General features: G+C 41.6%; 1 protein-coding gene across 5 annotated transcripts in view; it reads left to right on the top strand.

The window, feature by feature from the left end:
- sik3 (SIK family kinase 3) overlaps nt 1-17,681 on the top strand; it is a 96,583-nt gene that overhangs the window by 67,997 nt on the left and 10,905 nt on the right. For 4 of the 5 annotated variants that reach the window (XM_056283507.1, XM_056283503.1, XM_056283505.1 and 1 more), the window contains exons 11-20: nt 509-618; nt 2,408-2,564; nt 2,663-2,812; nt 2,942-3,015; nt 4,420-4,554; nt 6,835-6,976; nt 13,026-13,145; nt 14,405-14,463; nt 14,602-14,711; nt 14,962-15,131. In XM_056283507.1, coding sequence (XP_056139482.1) covers nt 509-618; nt 2,408-2,564; nt 2,663-2,812; nt 2,942-3,015; nt 4,420-4,554; nt 6,835-6,976; nt 13,026-13,145; nt 14,405-14,463; nt 14,602-14,711; nt 14,962-15,131 — 1,227 coding nt within the window. The remainder of the gene's footprint in view (nt 1-508; nt 619-2,407; nt 2,565-2,662; nt 2,813-2,941; nt 3,016-4,419; nt 4,555-6,834; nt 6,977-13,025; nt 13,146-14,404; nt 14,464-14,601; nt 14,712-14,961; nt 15,132-17,681) is intronic. The other variant, XM_056283506.1, reaches the window with a different exon arrangement.

Here is a 17,681-nt window from a genome sequence, read left to right as displayed (position 1 = left end):
GGACAATGTCTCCCACCCACTCCATGGCGTGCTGGTTGGGCACAAGAGTACTTTTAGTAATAGACTCATTCTGCCGAAAAGCACCACAGAGCGGTCATTCCTGCCTGTGGCCATCAAACTTTACAACTCCTCCCTCAGAGTGTCAGACACTCGGAGTTAATGGTCATTGGACGGGCCCTTCGACTTGTTTTACCCTGTCAGGTTTTATTTGTGCTGTTTGTTGTGTGCTGCGGTAGTGCTGTATAGATAGGTTGTTATGTGCACCATACTTGTTGATATATTTTGTTCTTATTTCTATTTTTTATTTTATCTTTTATTTCTATTTGTTTCTGTTTTTCTTGTTTTTATTTGTTTCTATGTTCTTGTTATCTTGTATCTTGTTAGTTTTTAGTTTTTTCTTACTTGAGCTTGAGTGTCTGTAATAGAACCCAATTTCCTCTCGGGGATGAGTAAAGTATTCTGATTCTGATATTAATGGCCTGATAATAACACTGTATTGATTGTGTAGCCGGATGGTAGCATGGCATTGGACAGTGATGAAGGGGAGGAGCCATCTCCTGAAGCTATGGCGCGCTACCTGTCAATGAGACGACACACTGTGGGCGTACCAGACCCCAGGTAACAGACACACACACACACAAAATACCACAATTGATGTTTTTTGTGTTCGTTTTGCTGTTCTTTTAGCTCTTGGAGTATCAGATCTACCTTTTGTAATTAGGTAACAGAAACTCTTGTTTTCTCAGGAGGCTTTCACATCAGGGACCCACCCGGTCCTGGAGCCGAGCCCCAAAGTTCAGTTCGTTTGATTATAGTTAACACTGTGTACCATACTCGTGCATGGCTCAATGAACCGTACCTCGATCCACTTGAAAAGGTGGTCTCAAGTATGGTTCATGTGCACTCGGGTATGGTTTGCATCTGGTGTGAAAACTACTGTACCAAAACACGGGAGTGGACTGCTATGTGAGGTCATAACTAGGGTTGGGTATTGTTTGGATTTTAACAATTCTGATTCCGATTGCACTTATCGATTCCAGGTCTTAACGAGTCTCAATTGCAATTCTTTCAAAATAGGTCACATGCTTATTTCACAGGAAAAACTTCAATTTTCAAAAACCTTTACACAGGTCATATTCACAATTGATATCATACAATTTATGGAACCAGTAAATTAATTTCTTACAGTTTAATTTGGTTGCCGTTATTAAATGATATTATTCAATAATAATCCGTTCATTCTTTTATCATTCATTGTACTATAACTGTAACCAAAATGACAACACGGCAACAGTCTAAACACATTAATTTACAGTTCAGGGAGCTGCAGCCCAAGTCGGTGTTAACGAAAGAGAAGAAGGGAACGTTTTTGTGAACGTACATCTATGAAAAATTACAGTACAGTATTTGCACAAATTTGACTGTTTTTAGCAATTTGATCAAATATAGCTAGTTTGCTGTCTCGCTGTTAAGAGTAAGACAAACGTTATTTAATTTTCACTTCCCCGATTGCGATGAGGTGCTGGGTGGTGACTGAGGAGGATGAGGCATGTGAGCGAGAGAAAGACTGACACAACACGTCGAACACGGTGCACTGGTTGATTTGTATACCATGCTGGTGAGGGTTTTGTTATGTCAGTAGTGCATCCTCTCTTGCACAAAATGTTTGGCATTTTTTCAAGCAAAATGAAGCCAAGTTTTTAAGCGCTTGCTGTGGTCCATGATGTCACACAACTCTACCCAGACTCATGTGCTCACCAGTCTTATTGGTCTTCCCACAAAACAAAATGCATCGCTTTGCACAACGTTGTCCAGTCCAGAAAGAGCACAAGTGTGTGGCTTAGGACAAGGGTAGAAATGCATGTATTCAACTAGCATGACTATAGGCACAGCCGCACAGATGGCTAGCCAGGTCCTGGTACTGAAACTAGCATGAGTGAAATTTATTTAGGACCCAATAAACAGAATCAAAATAAAAATGTCTTAATGACTCCTTTGTCATCAGTCCCGTTCAAACATAGCCGCGAAAGGATCTCTCTGGTCTACTGAAGAAATAATATCAATAATAGTAGGCATAGTGTGAAGGTCAACTCCATGGGATCTCGTGATTGACGCCACTGGAGCGACATCATAAACAAATGTCCCGTAGTTGATGATGCAAGTGTACTCTTCTGCTTCTTTGTTTTTATTGGCGGATTGCAAATGTACTAGGTGTATACAGCCACCTATTGTATTGGAGTGTGTAGATACACAAGTGTATGCGGGGACGGAACAACATTACTAATGTGAAAGCTGAAAAGAAGGGGAGTAGAGAGGGAGGGGGGCAGTCATACTTGGGCATGGTATGAAGCAATCGTACCTAATATGAAACCACCCTAAATATCTTACTTATGTGCTCCCCACTCAGGACAGAAATGCAGGAGGAACTCCAGAAGCTTCCACCAGGCTTCCCCCGTGGCACAGTGCCCCAGCCCCCTTTCCCTCAGCTGACCCCAAACATTGGCCACATGCACACCCTCATGCCCACACAAAGCCTACAGCCCACACAACAACTGGAGTACAAGGTACTGATTTGTTTTGGTGTGATTGTATATAAAGGGTATGTATTACTCCCTTTTGATTGTTCATCTAATCTGATGTCCTGTCTCCAATGCTCCCATAGGAGCAGTCATTGCTGCAGCCCCCCACTCTGCAGCTGCTCAACGGTATGGGGCCCTTGGGTCGGAGGGCCTCCGATGGTGGGGCCAACATACAGCTCCATGCTCAGCTTCTAAAGAGGCCGCGGGGCCCCTCGCCTCTTGTAGCCAGCCCAGTAAGTTCAGATTTTAGCAGGTTACCTGAATGTATGTATGGGGTGTACTTTCTGTATGTACTCCTGTCATCAACTGTGAGTGACTAGTGAGCTATTGATTTAAAGTAACCCTTTCTCTCTCACCCAAAGCACCCTATCCCTGCTGTGGCTCCTGTGGATGAAGAGGGATCAGATGGAGAGCCTGACCAAGAGGCGGTCCAGAGGTAAGCGGCAGCATAGCTAATGGGCTTTGGTGATGGGATGCACTTGAGAGGGGTGTTGTCTGAAATGGATACTTTGGAAGGCCGAAAACCTGTGACCACAAAGACCAATAAGCACAATATAAGATTGAACTTTGTCTAGGATTAAATCAGCTTGAGGTATAAAAACTTATTCTTCATTATTTCAACATGCACATTTTATTGCATTGATTCTTGAAGGGGTTGATTCGGACATTTTAATACTTCACTCGGACATGAGCATACTCGTACTTTGGATGTCTGAATGTTTATACACTTTAATCAAACAAAATTCCAAATCCATGTTTTGTTTAAATTGGGCGTCAACATGTAATTACAATGTAATCATCATTCACTTCCTTAAGATGCAACAGGAATTTTGCTGTTGTTCACATGCTATCAATTCTTTTCCCAAAAGTTCAGTCAGCCAATTTGAGAGTTAAAAGATATTTGATAAATTGCAGTGTTTTAGTCATTGTGGTTAAAAACCAGCTTAAATATGCATGCATACACTTAGAATCCACAGGATGGGAGTAGGAGCATGGGCAAGGCATTGCCCTGAACAGAAGATCTGAATAGTGAGAAAAGTTTAGAGCTAGGTTTTGCGTAAGGAGTTTAGCAGTGCATGATTCAGACATCCAAGGTAGGATGACTTCTCCAAGTCAAGTTTATTTGTATAGCTACAGTCTCCGAGAGCTTTACATTCACGTCACAGTCACATTATTTTCTCCAAAATCAAGGAAATAAAAAAAAACAAACAAAACCAATGTACAGCATTCCCTCTGTACAGTAAACGACAGTCTTCAGGTATTCCTTCCTCAGACAGCACCTCCACAGACTTCGCTGGTGTCCTGGGTTGCTGGGAGTGAGTGCCTTTAGGCTGCAGCTCTGCTTTTTGCCAAGGCAGGCAGCCCCTTTTTCTCACCCCTTTCTCCTCCCTTTTCTCCATCATGCAACTGGCTTTCACAAGAGTTCCAATTAGAATATGCCACCAAATCAAGCTCCTTTCTCTCAGTCTCTGGCCAAAAGCTTCTGTCTTTCTTTCTGCAGATGGTCCCAAATGATCCTCCCCACATTCTTTCTTTCTCATGCGGCTTTGCTAACTCCCAAGCTTGCAAAACAAATCATTAAAAAATAAAATCGCAAAAACAATCCATCAATTGGAAGTTGGGGATAGCGGGATACCCATAAGTTGGGAAAGTTCCATCTGTTGTATGATTTTTCTGATTGGCCAAGATGATATGGATGATGACACCCGTTGGCAGAAGTGGGAAGGGGGCGGGCCTTTCCCGTTTTCCCTGACTGTTAGCCAATGAGGACAGAGAGCTGACCAGCGCTGCTTCCTGTCTCCCACTCCCAACCTTGCCCTCCTCCCTCCCTGCGGCCCAGGTACCTGGCGAACCGCTCCAAGCGGCACACGACGCACGCGCTCATGAGCACATCGCATGGCGAGCCCTTGGCGGAGTCACAGCGGCTCCAGGGCCCCCGCCAGAGGGGGGGCTGGGCCCCCGACACACACACCCGGTGAGGGGACACGCCTGCTCTGAGCTGTATACACACATAAACACACACATGGGGAACATACTGTAGTCATGTCAAACTTAATACACATACACTGAGGAAGACATAACCAGGCCAAGTTTAACTGATACACACACACACGCACACGCACACACACACACACACACACACACACACACACACACACACACACACTCTTAGCAGACAGACAGGCACAATCACAATCACTGCTCTGCTTTTGCACATTTGTCCCTCACAAATTTGTATAACAGTATGCAAGTGTTTGGTGCTTGGGCTGTGGAGTTGTTCCTTATCCGATGAGAGGGTCTAAGGACAGGATGTTGCATTGCTGTTAAGCCCACTGAGGCAAATTTGTAATTTGTGATATTAGGCTATACAAATAAAATTGATTTGATTTAATACAAAACATAAATCTTTTCCATTATACATCAAGCTGTTCGATCAATGTTAGGGAGTAAGATATCAGTTTTTTCTTTCTAATGAAAAACATTTCTTCAATTTGGGTCTTAAGTGCAAGTATAAAGTAACCACATTGACTCAAGCCTTTTATGGCTTTATCCATGCAATTATAGCCGGTTTCTCAGAGTATCACCCGCCTCTATATTCTCAACTCAAATAAGGAAGTCTTTTCACATTTTGGGTGCATTATTTTCTCAATGCAACATTTTTGATGTACATTGGGAAGCAGAACCTCTAAAGTCTTTCCTGAAGTTTTTCCTGAACAGGGGTTGAAACGAGTAAAAAGATTATTGCTGCCTGAATTGAGCAAATGTGTTTATTGGAGGTTCGTTGGATGTATGTCTTTGTCATAGTACTTGAAATACTATGTTTACATGTTAAAGAGGTGCATTTATTCCATTACAAGTGAGCTCTTTGATCAACATTTTGAAATGACAAATAATTGGCTGTTCTTTCACAACCAGTTTTTTTTTACATGTGTACTTTTTATTTTAGTTTTTTTGATTGAGATGGATCCATCATTTAAGGCATTCAGTATTGACGGTGTAAACTAACTCAGAAAAATCTCAGTGCCTTAAAAAGTGAACACACTACTATAAATATTCAATTCTTGCTAGGGTAAGCTGGCCAAAGAGGTTCCTTTTGAAAAGTTAAGGAGGAAAATGATATCTTTAACAATCATATCACATGCTGTAAAATGTTTAATGGCACCCAACATTCTCCTCATAACAGAATTTTTGTGGTGTGCTATAAGATCAGTAGAGATGGCCAATGTAAAGGAAATAACTACTCTTGACTAAGTTTTCATGTTACCCTGACGTCATAAAAATGAACAATGCTTGTTTCTTAAAGTAGTTGTATTTGAAACCAGAAAAATGTACTTTGAGCTTCATAAAAAAAAATTAAAAAAAATATTGAGGTCGCTGTCAGTTACTATGCTTTACAAATCAGTCTGTGGAGCAATACAGGACGGGAATGCAACCTATTCCTGGTTATTGGGCATAAAGACACGTCCACCAAAAGTAACAAGCTTTGCTAAGGCACAGGAATTCAATATTTCAAAGGTAAAACTCCGGTGTTGTATTTGTAGGATTCCTTACAAGTTCCCATAATTCCAGCTATGTATAGGTCTCTTGTCTCTTGACGCTTGACTTTTGCCATGAACTAAAGGACAATTGGGACATTTACCATTTCAAAAATTAAGTTCAAGTTAGTGTATCGTTACTCATAGTGCAGTGACTTAAGAGCAAAATGTCTTCAAGGTGGGATGACGCAAATTCTCATGGTGCATTGTAGAAAATATTTGGACCGCACCCCCTAATAAGGAGTTGTTTAGACTAGTCTCAGCCCCAAGGCATTATTATCCTGCTCTAACCTGCCCCCTCCCCTTTTATCTATAGCTCCCATGATGATTAAGCATATATTGGTGAAATTAACAAGGAATCTTAGTTTATAGCTGGATTCACCTGTTAAGTCTGTTTCACGAAGTTGCAGGCAGACCTAATGTTTTGTTTTTCCATTCTGTTAATTATAGCCATTATATAATTTGCAATTGAGAGGGTGCTGTATGGATAGTAGGGGCTCACGTAACTCTTGTGTGTTTCTGTGTCTCATCTGTGTCTGTGTATGATTGAATATGTGTGTCACTGCATCTGTGCAACATATGTCACTGTGGCTGTGTGCTTGGGCTGCATCTTTGCACACACATACGTGTGTTTGTGTTTGTGGCTGGGTTTGTGTATATATGTGTGTGTGTGTGTGTGTGTGTGTGTGTGTGTGTCTTCCCTGTGATCCCATCCTCAGATCGAGTTATAAGGACTGCAACACACTCCACCTCCCCATGGAGCGTTTCTCGCCTGTCCGACGATTCTCTGATGGTGCTACCACCATCCAGGCCTTCAAGGCTCACCTGGAGAACAGCAGCCTCATTCGACAACTCAAGCAGGTACATCACTCTTAACATCTAAGCATGCAATGGAAACCCTTCAGCAGATAATTAGTTCAACCCCAGATAATATACCAATCAGCAATGGCATCGCCAACGGGTTAAATTCCAATAAGCCTGTATTTGACATCTTTTTGTGTTGAGACCAGTCAGTTTGCCGGGTTAATAACTATAGATTATTTGGGAATCACAGCAGAAAGTATTTCTACCAAAGAGTTTCATCTTCTGAGAGGGTGATATTGGTGGAGAATGAGAGAGGTTGACGTAAACTGAGAACAGCATCCCACCTCCTGACTTGAGAGTCAAATTGGAATAATAAAGCGTGATAAAGGGGTAAACATCGTAATCCATTATTCTCTTCCATTCTCCCACCCTACTGTTTCATTTTGACCAGATACAAATAGAAGGATGTTGAACTGTCAGATTGAATCTTGAGATTTGCATCTGTTTCAAAGTTTAAACAACCCACAGCGCATCCGCCAAGTGTGAGGTCGATTGGATGAGTGGTTGTGGAGAAAGTTGAAGGACAGACAGACAGAGACTCCTTCCATTTTAGTTAGATTATTATTATTATTATTGCAAAAAAAATTGAAATGTACATAGTTAATATATCAAAGACTAACAAGCTCGTATCCCTACTAAGTGTCCCTCTCAGGTTGTTCATGAGTGAGTGACCCCAATTTGCATTCATGAGTGAGTGAGTGACCACAATTTGCGACACACAGCCCACGGCAGATGTTGCGTGGCACTGTGGGGGGGGGGGGAAGAATCGGTACTCAAATCCATTATCATGCTTTGAGTAGGAAAATGCATTCACATTATTAATTTACATAATGTGAAATATAATATAATTTCTTGGTGTGTGTGTAGTGACTTGTGTTTTTATTAAAAATAAAATTGAAATCTATTTCAAAGACATTGTAGTTGATTTGTTACTTGTGAATAATTGTAGTGATAAACCTTCAGCCTGTTACATTCATTGTGTGGGTACACTCACTGTAGCCTTGTGTGCCAATTCTTAGTTTTGATCAAGCTATTTTCTTATCCTTCACAAATGCGGAATCAGATGACTTCCACATAATTTGTCTATTTATAAATTGTTAAATTAAAATCTATTCAGATTTTGATCATTCTGATGGGTCTGGATTCAAATTTGATTTTATGAGAGAATTGACATCCCTAGAAGGATGTCGGTTCACAGTGAAACTGAGTTTATGGTGCAAAGCCTGTTCCAATGGTGCACTGAATGTCCCTGAAGTTTTGTCATTCTGTCATTCGGATAAGGAGTTGTTCCTTATCCGATGAGAGGGTCTAAGGACAGGATGATGTGTTGCTGTTAAGCCCACTGAGGCAAATTTGTAATTTGTGATATTGGGCTACACAAATAAAATTGATTTGATTTGATTTGATTTGCCTAGTTGATCCCGCAGACTCTGACCTCGCTCTTAACATTAGTGAGAGTCGGCAGGTTGGCTCTGTGGTGCTTTTGGCTGATAAGTACATTATCAAGCCTTGTTAAGTAGCCAGAGGTCAGCAAAGAGTCAGACAATGTTGTCTGAGCTCAAACTCTGCCCAGTGTAGAAAAACAAAGACCACGAAACAAAACTACTTGTATGATTCAGCTTGTAGATGTAGCGAAGAAATTACAAGGACATCACTCAGAAAAAAGAAGTTTAAGGTACGCAGCACCAACAGGGCTCCAGAGTGAGACCATTTAGTCTCATTTTGCGCCTAGTTTTGGCGTCAGTGCGAGTAAATTTTAAACACAGGTGCACTGGTGTGGCTTGGAATGTAACCGTGTTTTTGTTTTAATCATGTGAAAACTAGTAAGAGTGAGAACTTGTGTGTGAGTGAGTGGGCTTGGGTGTGTGTGTGTGTGTGTGTACACGTGTGAAAGAGAGGAGTTACTGCGAGACTCTCATGACGTGACCAAAACAAAGCAGCATTGTGTGTGTGTGTGTGGGGGGGGGGGGGATCGTGCGCGGGATGTCAGTCGCCACTCAGGAGGACTTGCTGTCGCTGTGAAATGAACTATTGATTGTTTTTTTTTAAAAGAAAAGACCTTTCTTCAGACTCTCCTCCTGTTCCACCGACCCAAACTGATGACAGTTCAGACGAGGAAGCAGCAGGTCGTGTGAAAAAGGCAAAGACGTATTCCTTCCAACAGGAATGGCTTGTGCAATATCCCTGGCTGCGATGTAGCGAAGAAAAAGGCACCATGTGCTGCATGTATTGTTCTCAGTGTGGGCCAACCTTTGCGGGGAAAACCAAGTTTGCCGGCCCCTCGACTGGCACCACTATGTTCAAGCATGACACCATCTTTAAGCACAACACCAGTCTGAAGCACAAACTGTGCAGGGACAGGTGCATGGCTGGAAGTTCAGCGTCTGTGCAAATGGCATTTGAAAGGCAGGGTCTGCAAATCGTTCTGCAGAAGAGGCCAAAATGGAAATAGAATTCCATACAGCGTACTACATTGCCAAAGAAGAGTTACCATTCACCATATTCAAGGGTCACATAGACTTATTAAAAAAGAATGGAGTTAAAGTTAACCACAGCAATGACACAGCATGTGCCCAGTTTATTGGAGTGATTCTTGTGCTGTAATGACAGTAATGTTACTGACCACATACCTTATGTTTACATTTATAAATGTATTATTTGGTGCCTGTGTTTACATAAAGCACTTTAAAGTTCACATTTTATTTAACTTATTGCTTTTTTTTTGTTTGTTTGTTTTTTTTTTGCCCCTAAGCACTATCTCACTTTGTGACATTTAAAATAAAACAGCATATTGTTATTTCTGTAAGTGATCTATTTATTACCAAAGCATTTATCAGTGATACAGTTAAGATGGAAAAAATATCAATGTGTTGCATTGCGTGTTGATTTAAGTGGTGCTCCTAAATGATGTGCTGGTGCTCCTAAAATTTTCAGTAAGGCGCACCAGTGCTCCTAGTGGAAAAAGTTAGTCTGGAGCCCTGACCAAGGAAACATGATGGAATTCATTAGTAGCTTGGTAATGTGGCACCACTTCCCATTGGCTACTTTACCAAAGTAAATCTATGTCAGACTTGCCATGGCTAGAGGATTGCTCCAAAAATGTTACCCATAGTGAACTGAGAGAGTTATAGTGTGTTTAAAAGTATAGCCAACAAAAATCTTCAGAGGCAGCATCATGCTGCCTCTGAAGTAGTTTGTCTGTGGAGTTGATTGCCATAAATAAACCCTTGCTACTTGTTTGGCCCTATAGTAGAGATTATACTATGAGGGGGAATCTAAGGCCCTAGCTACAGGGAATAGGTCAGTGAGTTGCGTGGGGATGCAGGGGATGTTAAGTAGGGGTGGGCGATATGGCAAAAATATATCACACATTTTTCAGGCAGGATCACGGTCCATGTTCTTATCACAATTCTTTTGCATAATGTTTTTGTTTTTTGTTTTGACCTTTCCCCCTTTCTCTCCCCAATTGTATCCGGCCAATTATCCCACACTTCCGAGTCATCCTGGTCGTTGCTCCACCCCCTCTGCCAATCTGGGGAGGGCTGCAGACTACCACATGCCTCCTCTGATACATGTGGCATCGCCAGCTGCTTCTTTTTACCTGACAGTGAGGAGTTTCGCCAGGGGGACGTAGCACGTTAGAGGATCACACTATTCCACCCAGTTCCCCCTCCCCCCCAAATAGCCGCCCCGACCAACCAGGGAGGCACTAATACAGCGACCAGGACACATACTCACATCTGGCTTCCCACCCGCAGACACGGCCAATTGTGTTTGTAGGGACGCCCAACCAAGCCGGAGGTAACACACGGATTCGAACCAGCGATCCCCGTGCTGGTAGGCAACCATATTAATTTTTAAGGCTATTATGCAAGTTACTGAACATTACAAGCGATATGGCGACAGGCATGGACGCAGGTCGATGAATACTGGGACGGCATCCAGTGCTTTACCTGTACCCCCATCCAAAGGGTTTAGTGGTTGTGTCAGAAAGGGCATCTGACGTAATATTTTGCCAAATCAATATGTGGATTGACAAGACCATACCGGATCGGTCGAGGCCTGCATTAACAGTGGCCAGCATTGGTGCTGTGCCCTCACAGGGTCCTGATGGAAACTGTAAAATCCACTGTGGCAACCCCTGAAAAACAGGGAAGAAGCTGAAAGAAGAAGACTGAACATTACAAGCAAACTAATTTCCCTATTTTAAAAAAAATATAGTCCTACAGGGTAAAAAAACCTAAAAGAATAAGCCTTCCAGTCATGACTGAAATGATTGGTCAGACTCAAATAAGATTCTGAAGTGCGGCTAGACCATGAATCACTCGTTGTAGCAGAAAACTGGACATTTTGAATTTTGTGTTGAATCTTGTTGTGACATTCGGGGGAACAGCTGTGGAATATAGGGAGAACTGTGATGACCAAGCAATATAGAGAGAACTGTGATGACCAAGAAATAGCCAAGTGACGTAGAAGATTAAAGCTCACTACACTAGCTAGATGGATAACAGTGTTAGCGCCATGAGTGTCCAAGTTTTTACTTAATCATCATTGATGCAGCGTAATCCGTCATTTAATGCACAGATCTGATTATTTCAGGACATGGTAAACAGAGGCTTTACCTGGAAGACTCCAGGGACCTTGTTCAGACATGGCCGGGAACCACAGTTTGGAGTATAGTGTCTTTGAAATCAAATTTCCTTTTAATATCATTGGAGATAAAAAGATTGAGGAAAACTGTTGAGCCTGTGGTAGGTGTTGTAGCTTAGACATGCACCGCTATGCTGTAGTGGGTGTTACATTTAAATACGGTTAATGGGGGGTGTATGCACATATGACCTGCCACCTGGGATAACCCTGAAGAGTTCAGTTTAATAGTAGCCTCATGGCAGAATTTTCCAACCGGAAAGGAGTTAAGTGCATTGATGCGATCTCAGAGTTGGTCATCTCTACACATGTTATCATATACATAGTGCCTGTTGTTGTCCTATTTTGCAAATGAACATAATGTGGCATTTCAAAGTGAATGTAGTTGTTAGGTTTCCTCAGCTCTTGGAAATACCTATATGGACTCAATGAAGAGGAGAATTAATGATGTAGCATTTACAGAATAAATACTTTTATTAACCTTTGACCAAATTAGGAGCATCAACCAAGGCGTTTTTGTACTTACAAAAGGATGTGCGTGTGTGTGTGTGTGTGTGTGTTGGCAGTTCTGTTTTGCTGGCTTTAGACTGACAGATCTTGAGATCTTTGGTATTGGCTTTAACTCTCAGGATGAATGTAGTGGATGAAAACATGGCTTCTCACCCCAAAAAAATCTTGCTTTAATTTTGCCAAACAGAAGTTTCACATAGAGTTTAAATTGATTGATATCATAAATTGGCTAAATGAGGGTTTTTAGTGCATCAAGGTCCAATTCCAAACAAAATCGTAATGTTTTGTGTATGTGAGTGAGAACGATAGCCCGAGAGGGCTGTATGTTTTTGGTTACTGATGTGAATCCTTACAGTGTCAAAGCAGAGGTTAATTGAATTTGATCACAAAATAAGCATTGTGTTTCACCCCACTTTACACTTTTTTTGACACGTGTATATTGTGTTAATTTGGTTGCCGTGATGTGGTTAGTAAGCCAAATATGATGCGATTGTGGTGTGAGTGTGTTGTGTTTTTTTTTTGTGGCTTGTTTGTAAAAATAAAATGTGAAATCGAAGAGGCTCCAAACAAGTATTGATCATGACAGCTAGGATAGCCATCTTTTGACAAGTCTACTTTTTATTGCCTGCTTAAGACTCATAACACTGGGTTTTGCCAATAATAGATGAATCAAGAAGAGTAGCATCTTTTAATTTGGTCGACTGGGCATGGAATTGAAAATAAGAAGAGCGACATCTCCAAAACGGAACAATTCAGTTTTGCCTCCAACTCACAATTGTTAAAAAAAAAAGTTTTTTTTTTTTTGTGTTTTTTTGTGTGTGTGTTTTTTTTTTTTTTTTTTTTTTTTGTGTGGCTGATTCCTGCAAAACTGCTTGTATGTAACCAACAGGAGTGTGAGCAGCTCCAAAAAATGTATGCTGCACCACAAGACGAGCGACTCCTGGAGCACACCCAACAGCAGCACATTCTATACCAGCAAGAGCAGCAAATCCTCCACCAGCAAATCCAGGTAAATACATAGTCAGTCAGTCAGTCTCTTGCTCTCCTGCTCTCTCTCTCTCTGGTGGGGGTATGGTGGGTTTTTTTCTTGGGTTTTCCTTTTTTAAAATGCATACATTTAATGCCAGCTAACAGCCAGACAGAGAGGCAACATACTAGAATTAAATACAGTGATGGTGACAGTGATGTCGGATAAGTTCGTAAAATTAAATTTGACCATTGATTAGGCTGCTGAGACAGTCATAAAGTCATCAATGTGAAGGTATTTCTGTCACTCACTGGAAATGACCAATAGCTGTTCTTTCAGGGATGGTGATGGTTTTTTGACAGTAGCTCTTTGTTTTTTGTTCTCTTAATCAAAACCTTTGTTGAAATTTATGGACATTAATTTACTGTTTCTCTCTGTCTTTTTCTCTCTTTTGTGTGATGTTAAAACCTTTGGTGGTAAATTTTCATACTTTGAATTTGGGGTAATTAACCACTACAAAGGAAAAAACATTTCTGTTGGCAATATTGAAATGCAGACTAATAAGTGCAGCACAGGGGAGCCATGTTTGAAGTCAAAATCAACAGTACAGAATGTCAAAATATTTGAATTTAACTTCTGTTGCCCTGGCTAAACATTTTCACTCCATGGGCTGGAATGGGGATCACAATTATATATTTGAAAATGCTATAGCTGATTGAAAATAAGTTAAAAAAATAGCTTTTTGATTTATTCCTCATAGCTGCCTATGGTAAGCTCATGTGACCTCATCTTAGAGTAACAGGAGGTTACGAATAGATGAAGCATCTGTGAAGCACTTTGAACTGCAGTAACCTGTATGATAGGTCCTATACAAATGATTTTTGATTGATTGATTGAAGAAGATCTAACCATCGGACGACCTCACCCATTTAAATCTCAACCACGAATAGTCTAGTCTTCACTGCTCCCTCACATATGGTAGCTATTGCTATGATGACACATTCACCTAAGGCAGTCCCAAGGAAATCCCACTGGTGGTTGGATTTCCTTGTGATCTCTGTGACTGTTTGAGTCATTGTAATTCTTATCTAATCAGCTGCATTTTATGTAGATGTTAATTGCATAATAATTCCTAATAATGTCTTGCTACATTACTGTGCAAATTGGAAAATGAGAAATAACTTTCAGTATGTCCACATACATTTTGAAAAATGGAATCCTTTGAATAACCATGCGCACATATATATTATTGGAAGCATACATAAAAACCCATGATCGGTGAATTTCTCTCTCCTGTGCAGGCCCTGTCTTTAGGACATGGAGAGAGCCAGCCCAGTCACCTCACCCACCAGCTTCAGAGGTGACCACACACACACACACACATCAGCTATGAAACATATCCAGTGCAATCTTAAACTGTGGTGCAGTGGTATCGACTGAAGTGTTACATCACTGTTGTATCTCGCTCCTCTCCTCCTCTGTCCTGCTCCACCCCCAGGCTCCGTATCCAGCCCTCCAGCCCTCCGCCAACACATCCCAGCAACCACCTCTTCAGACAGCCCAATCAGAGTCCTCCACCGGGCTCTGCAGCGATAATGCAGGGGCATGGTTAGTACTGCAATTTCTTGGATGCTTTGCTTCTTCATCATTTGTAACTGATGACGCACTGGTGCTATATGTTAGGATTTTGGAGTTTCATTGTTCTCTTTTCTTGTTTGGACAGTAAGAGTGCAGAGGGAAACCAACCAAATGAGGGCTACATAAAGGGTTGCTTGGATGCATATGTGGCACAAGGAGTCAGTAGTTTCACCTCATGTCGAGTATGTTATTTTAGCTCTCCTCTCATCTGTTATCCTAGGAGGTCCATCATCAGTGCAGTACCAGCATGGTGCTACATCCCTCTATCAGGCCCAGAGCGGCAGCCCACCTCCCACAAGCCTCCCAAGAGTCTCCTTACCAGCTAATCAGGCAGCAGTATCTGCCCGCACGGGTGTTCCTATAAACCAGGCAGTACCCCAGCAACAACAGGTGATCACAGAGATCCAGTATTGTTAGTTTTAGGAATATGCACCATGCATATTCTATTCCCAAGGCTTTCAAACCTCATGGAACTTGATGGTAGTGAACTCCATATGGTCCTACAAGTCCTTCAAAAGTTGTTTTTTCCAAAATTGTCCCTTGTGAGTTCATTTGTTATTTCAGAAGATATATATTTTATTTGAGCAGTTAGTTCATGCATGTACAGTGCATCCGGAAAGTATTCACACCCCTTCACTTTCCCCACATTTTGTTATGTTACAGCCTTATTCCAAAATGGATTAAATTCCGTTTTTTTCTCATCAATCTACATACAATACCCCATAATGACAAAGCGAAAAAGGTTTTGTAGAAATTTTTGCAAATTTATTAAAAATAAAAAACTGAAATATTGCATGTACATAAGTATTCACACCCTTTACTCGGTACTTGGTTGAGGCACCCTTGGCAGCGATTACAGCCTCAAGTCTTCTTAGGTATGAAGCTACAAGCTTGGCACACCTATATTTGGGGTATTTCTCCCATTCTTCTCTGCAGATCCTCTCGAGCTCTATAAGGTTAGATGGGGAGCGTCGCTGCACAGCTATTTTCAGGTCTTTCCAGAGATGTTCAATGGGGTTCAAGTCTGGGCTCTGGCTGGGCCACTCAAGGACATTCACAGACTTGTCCCGAAGCCACTCCTTCGTTGTCTTGGCTGTGTGCTTAGGGTTGTTGTCGTGTTGAAAGGTAAACCTTCGCCCCAGTCTGAGGTCCTGAGCACTCTGGAGCAGGTTTTCATCAAGGATCTCTCTGTACTTTGCTCCATTCATCTTTCCCTCGATCCTGACTCGTCTCCCAGTTCCTGCCACTGAAGAACATCCCCACAGCATGATGCTGCCACCACCATGCTTCACTGTAGGGATGGTATTAGCAAGGTGATGAGAGGTGCCTGGTTTCCTCCAGACGTGACGTTTGGCATTCAGGCCAAAGAGTTCAATCTTGGTTTCATCAGACCAGAGAATCTTTTTTCTCATGGTCTGAGAGTCCTTTAGGTGCTTTCTGGCAAACTCCAAGCGGGCTGTCATGTGCCTTTAATTGAGCAGAGGCTTCCGTCTGGCCACTGTACCATAAAGGCCTGATTGGTGGAGTGCTGCAGAGATGGTTTTCCTTCTAGAAGGTTCTCCCATCTCTACAGAGGAATGCTGAAGCTCTGTCAGCATGACCATCGGGTTCTTTGTCACCTCGCTGACCAAGGCCCTTCTCCCCCGATTGCTCAGTTTGGCTGGGCGGCCAGCTCTAGGAAGAGTCCTGGTGGATCCAAACTTCTTCCATTTACGAATGTTCAAGACCACTGTGCTCTTCGGGACCTTCAAAGCTGGAGAAAATTTTTTGTACCCTTCCCAAGATCTGTGCCTCGATACAATCCTGTCTCGGAGGTCCACCGACAATTCCTTTGACTTCATGGCTTGGTTTCTGCTTTGGCATGCACTGTCAACAGTGGGACCTTATATAGACAGGTGTGTGCCTTCCCAAATCATGTCTGATCAATTGAATTTACTACAGGTGGACTCCAATCAAGATGTAGAAACATCTCAAGGATGATCAGTGGAAACAGGATGAACCTGAGCTCAATTTTGAGTGTCACAGCAAAGGGTGTGAATACTTATGTACATGCAATATTTCAGTTTTTTATTTTTAATAAATTTGCAAAAATTTCTACAAAACCTTTTTCACTTTGTCATTATGGGGTATTGTGTGTAGATTGATGAGAAAAAAAGGAATTTAATCCATTTTGGAATAAGGCTGTAACATAACAAAATTTTTGGGAAAGTGAAGGGGTGTGAATATTTTCCGGATGCACTGTACATATGTGATATACAGTGGTCATTTTTCAAGTACACAACAAAAGACAAACAAAAAGAAAAACAACAGAGAGTACTAAAAAGCAACAGATGCTTAATGCAAAACAGGTATTAGATGAATATAACATATTGCATACTAATGGTACAAAACAACTTAAGCGAATACAAAAATTAAATTAAAATATAAAGTCCCTCCCCATCCATCTACTATGCAATAGGTGATTAATAGTGAAACATATTAATTGTAGCTAGTCAAACTAGCAAGGTAATGAATAAGGGGTAACCAGGTTTTTTCAAACAGTGAAAGTTTATCTTTTAAAACATATCTTATTCTCTCCAGATGTAAGGTATTTGACAGGTCGCTGAGCCACATCTTAGTAGTAGGGACCCCTTTTTCTTTCCAAAACAAAAGAAGCAACCTCATTGCTGTAATAAGGCAATAAGAGGGAAAGTGTTGTTGAGAGGCAGTCAGATTGGTCTGCGTATCAGACCTTCTGAGAATGATTAAAAGAGGGTCTTGTTCTAACTGGGTGTTGATCATTTTAGACAGTATCTTAGATATTTCTATCCAGTAGGTCTGTATCTTTGGGCAAAGAGTAAAGCTGTGTAGCAGAGTACCTTCGGCTGACTTGACATTTTTCGCGTAAGGGTGACACTTCAGGATAAATCTGGTGTAGCCTAATTCTGGAATAATGGAGTC

The sequence above is a fragment of the Lampris incognitus genome, chromosome 7 (genome assembly GCF_029633865.1).
Source record: "Lampris incognitus isolate fLamInc1 chromosome 7, fLamInc1.hap2, whole genome shotgun sequence".
Lineage (NCBI taxonomy): Eukaryota > Metazoa > Chordata > Actinopteri > Lampriformes > Lampridae > Lampris > Lampris incognitus.
This window is presented reverse-complemented; position numbering and strand designations above follow the sequence as displayed.